This window comes from Sinocyclocheilus grahami, unplaced genomic scaffold (assembly GCF_001515645.1).
Source record: "Sinocyclocheilus grahami isolate Dianchi unplaced genomic scaffold, SAMN03320097.WGS_v1.1 scaffold758.1, whole genome shotgun sequence".
Lineage (NCBI taxonomy): Eukaryota > Metazoa > Chordata > Actinopteri > Cypriniformes > Cyprinidae > Sinocyclocheilus > Sinocyclocheilus grahami.
Window position 1 is genome coordinate 12460 of NW_015505937.1, and position 4883 is coordinate 17342.

The window sequence follows — 4883 nt, forward strand, 5'->3', positions numbered from 1 at the left end:
ACGCACACTCACACTCTCACACACACACACACACACACACACACACACACACACACACACACACACACACACACACACACACACACACACACACACACACACACACACAGCTTCACCGCAGTGAAAATCTGAGCCGCTCAGACAAAACATCATTTTGACACCAAGGCTGATGTTCCTGAGCCGGAGCCGTTCCAAACACACGATCAGCAGCGGGTGAAGTGTTTACAGCGCTCAGACTAAATCATCAAATGAACAATGCTACTGTTATACTCCCACAATTCACTGCACTCCAGGAACAAGAGCGGGGAACACAGAAGCTAGCAGCAGCTAAATGTTTTTTTCCACTGATTTTCAGGCTAAGAGTCTGAAACCTGTTGAGGTAAAGCATTTGCTCATCCAAATTATGCCATTTCCTTCATTTTTCAAAGTTGATTCAAATTCATATTGTGCATCAAAATGATTCACTCCAGGCTTGACGTCAATAACGAGACTCTAGAAAGTCAATGATGTTTGACGTCAAACCGGGCACGAAGCACCGGGGCAAGAAAATGACTCCAAATTCAGAAGTTTGGACACAATAGACTGAATTTGTTTCTTATTATTCTAAATGAGTTTTAAGATACATACAGTACTTGTCAAAAGTTTGAAAACATTACTGTGATTTTTAAATGTTTTTAGTGAAGTCTCTTCTGCTCACCAAGGCTTCATTTATGTGCTGAAAAATACAGTAAAAACACTAATCCTGTGAAATATTATTACAATTTAAAAGAACTGTTTTCTGTGTGAATATATTGCAAAAATGTAATTTATTCTTGTAAACAAATCTTAAGTTCTAGCATCATTACTCCAGTCTTCAGTGTCACATGATCCAAGCAGCACAACTGTTTTCAACATTAATAATACTCAGAAATGTTTCTTGAGCAGCAAATCAGCATATTAGAATGATTTCTGAAGGATCATGTGACAGACTGGAGTAATGATGCTGAAAATTCAGTTTTGCATCACAGGAATAAATTATATTTTACAAGATATTTCACTAGAAAGCCAATATTTTAAATTGTAATTATATTTCATAATATTACTATTTTTACTTAATTTTGATCAAATAAATGCAGCCTTGGTGAGCAGAAGGGACTTCATTAAAGTAAGATTTTCATTGATCATGGTGCTAAACGGGACCTGCGCCACATTCATGATGCACTGGTGTTTTAGTGATTAAAGCACTCACATGCAGTGTGGTGAGAAGCGACTCCAGTGTGCTGGGCTCGTCTGATGAAGAAGAGGAAGACCTGCGCTGCAGCTGGAATTTACTGACGGGAATCCAGCGTACGCCTTCCAGCAGCGTGCATGCGCTCATGTCCTTCATCAGCACCAACACCGCGTTACCGTGCTTGTCCCTGATGGGCTCAAAATACACCTGCCCCAGATCCACTGTGCCGAGGAGCGCCTGCAGAATAATCCAAAAACAGAAACTTTACCACAAGATATATGTTACAGTGTAAATAAATCTCAACTCTAACAACAGTTTGATTGCAATTCTTTGAGATTTGGTTATTATGATGTATTTTTACGTCCCTAGTGACTGTAGACTTCACCTGCAGCTGCGCAGCCGCCTGCAGCAGTTTGAGGCGCGTCTGCAGCGTGCAGGAACTGGAGGCGTGTGCAGGACTGATGCACTGCTGCATCCAGGTGAGCTCCTCCCACAGATGTGACACCTGTCAATGCACGTTACCATCGAGACAATGTTTAATACTCAAATGCTGACACTGTATACTGCGGTGCGACTTAATGAATCAGAGTTGTTGAAATGAACTGATTCAAATTTGGTTGGATTTTAACATTGATCTTTAATAATGTGAAATACGTTAAATATATTTGTTATATTTAATTCAAATTATACATAAATTATATAAATTGTTATTATATAAATATATTGTCATATATATATATGTTGGATTTTCTTTATAGATAATGTGAAGTCCTTTGAGCGTTTTTTAAAAAAGTTTAAAAAACAAATATATATATATATATTATTTGTTTTTTAAACAAATAATATATATATATATTTATATATACATACTGTATATATTAATGCTGTCAAACGATTAATTGCACCCAAAATAAAAGTTTTTGTTTACATAATATATGTGTGTATTGTGTATATTTATTATTGTCATATATATATATGTTGGATTTTCTTTATAGATAATGTGAAGTCCTTTGAGCGTTTTTTTAAAAAAGTTTAAAAAACAAATAATATATATATATTTATATATACATACTGTATATATTAATGCTGTCAAACGATTAATTGCACCCAAAATAAAAGTTTTTGTTTACATAATATATGTGTGTATTGTGTATATTTATTATGTATATATAAATATACACACATACAGCATATATTTGGAAAATATTTACACGCATTTACAAAATGTACATGTATATATTTATATTCATATAATTTATATCATATATAAATATATTTAATATATAAACGTAACATATTTTTCTTAAATATATATACATGCATGTGTGTGTACATAAATTATATAAATAGATATTACATAAAATAATATTATATAGAATTTTTTTATTGAATTTTTATTTATTATTTGAATTTTTTTAACAATGTGAAATAAGTTTAATATATTAGTTATATTTAATCAAAATTATACAAATGATATAAGTTGTTATTATATATAATTATTCATATTAATTCATATATATATATAATGTACACACACATATAAATGACAAATTATATAAATAGATATCATACAAAAGAAATTATTGTTTGTTTATATATATATATATATATATATATATATAGATAGCATGTAAAAATTACAATAATTACATGATACATGAAATATTGTAATTATTTATGTATTTAAATAAATAAATATAAAATAAACATTACATATATGTGTGTGTGTTTGTCTTTTTAGAGCTGCTTTACAGCAGAATTTTGTTTGCATCACTGAATCAGTATGTTCTATGATTTGAAATTGTATAAAGCACTATATAATTAAAGGTGACTGACTGATATATAAAATATATATTTATATAATATATATTTAGTTTTTAAAAACAAATATTTACTTATTACTTGTGATTTGGTTGTGTGCAACACTTTGTCACCTTTGTGAACCAGAGTAAATCCTGAGCGTGACAGCTGTACGAGTCATCCACCTCGACGACGGGCAGCTGATCCTCTGGAGTCACCAGAACGTTTTCATCTTTATAAAATATACAGGCCAGATAAAGGCCTCTACAGAGAGGATCAGAGAGAGAGGAGTCATAGATAATGCAAGATATGGTGTGTTGAGAGCGTTCCTCACTGCAGCAGCCATCATCTGATGTTGTTTTCTCTCACCTTTTCAGATTTTTGACAAATTTGCTGGTGGGCTGGAAGAGATGCCTCAGACTTTTCGAGACAGAGTGTTTCCTGGTGTTCGACGGGGCTTTGCATTGTTCTAAACACACAGAGAGATCAGACATGTCAAATACAGCACAGACAGTCATGTAGAGGAGTTCAGATGTGCAGTTTTAGCTTTCAGTCAAAATGATAAATCACTAATAATATTTGCTTTTCAACTTCAGCTTGAAGAGTCATAAGCATGAAGTGCATATTAAACACTGATGAAAAAGTGATAAAAAAATGCAATTACTGTAATTAGATAATTATTTCTTTTAAATTAAATTGCCAAACACATAAATAAATAAATATTTTAGTAGACAGAGATGTTATTTTTTTAACAAATTAACTGTAAAGTACAGGGGTTTTAAAGGGGTTTAAGTGTTCAATTAAAAAAAAAGAATGTCACAATGCAAAAAAAAACATGACCTTAAAGGGCACCTATTATGCCCCTTTTTACAATATGTAATATAAGTCTCAGGTGTCCCCAGAATGTGTTTGTGAAGTTTCAGCTCAAAATACCCCACAGACCATTTATTATATCATTTTGAAAATGCCTAATATTTAGAGCGGAAGCAGAAACACGCCGTTTTAATGCATGTCTCTTTAAATGCAAATGAGCTGCTGCTCCCCGCCTCCTTTTTCAATAATATGCTTATAATTATTTCTTTTAAATTAAATTGCCAAACACATAAATAAATAAATATTTTAGTAGACAGAGATGTTATTTTTTTAACAAATTAACTGTAAAGTACAGGGGTTTTAAAGGGGTTTAAGTGTTCAATTAAAAAAAAAGAATGTCACAATGCAAAAAAAACATGACCTTAAAGGGCACCTATTATGCCCCTTTAGGTCTCAGGTGTCCCCAGAATGTGTCTGTGAAGTTTCAGCTCAAAATACCCCACAGACCATTTATTATATCATTTTGAAAATGCCTATTTAGAGCGGAAGCAGAAACACGCCGTTTTAATGCATGTCTCTTTAAATGCAAATGAGCTGCTGCTCCCCGCCTCCTTTTTCAATAATATGCTTTGCTTTTACAGATTGTATCTCAGATACTCTGTGATTAGATTATTAGATTGATTAGATTAGATCTGTGAATTACCGTATTGGTAAAACACATTTTGTCTTCAATTATTTTCATATTGCATATTTTTCCTATTTTAATTTTTGTTTTGAAAGTATGGTAAAAACTGGTAAAATGTACCAACAATCACATTTAAAAAATATAAAATTTTTGATATACCATTAAAACAAACAAAAAAAAAACAGGTAGCCCATCTGAATTAGGACATTTAGGCTATCCATCTAATAGTAGCCTACCAAAATCTTATTAACAATAGAAGTTCAATCTTACTGTAGTCTTCAAATCTGGGTACTGTCTTACGTTTTAAAATCACAAAGGGAGTTTGGGCCCATCAGGCTAACGTGACCGTCACGACTCATGCAGCTGTAAGGTTTT

General features: G+C 32.3%; 1 protein-coding gene across 1 annotated transcript in view; it reads right to left on the minus strand.

Moving 5' to 3' along the window:
• The window catches only part of LOC107561114 (ankyrin repeat and fibronectin type-III domain-containing protein 1-like), an 89570-nt gene that overhangs the window by 9423 nt on the left and 75264 nt on the right, over positions 1–4883 (minus strand). The window contains exons 13-16 of the mRNA XM_016245467.1: positions 3380–3479; positions 3145–3274; positions 1596–1715; positions 1229–1447 (exon numbers count right to left, since the gene is read on the minus strand). Coding sequence (XP_016100953.1) covers positions 1229–1447; positions 1596–1715; positions 3145–3274; positions 3380–3479 — 569 coding nt within the window. The remainder of the gene's footprint in view (positions 1–1228; positions 1448–1595; positions 1716–3144; positions 3275–3379; positions 3480–4883) is intronic.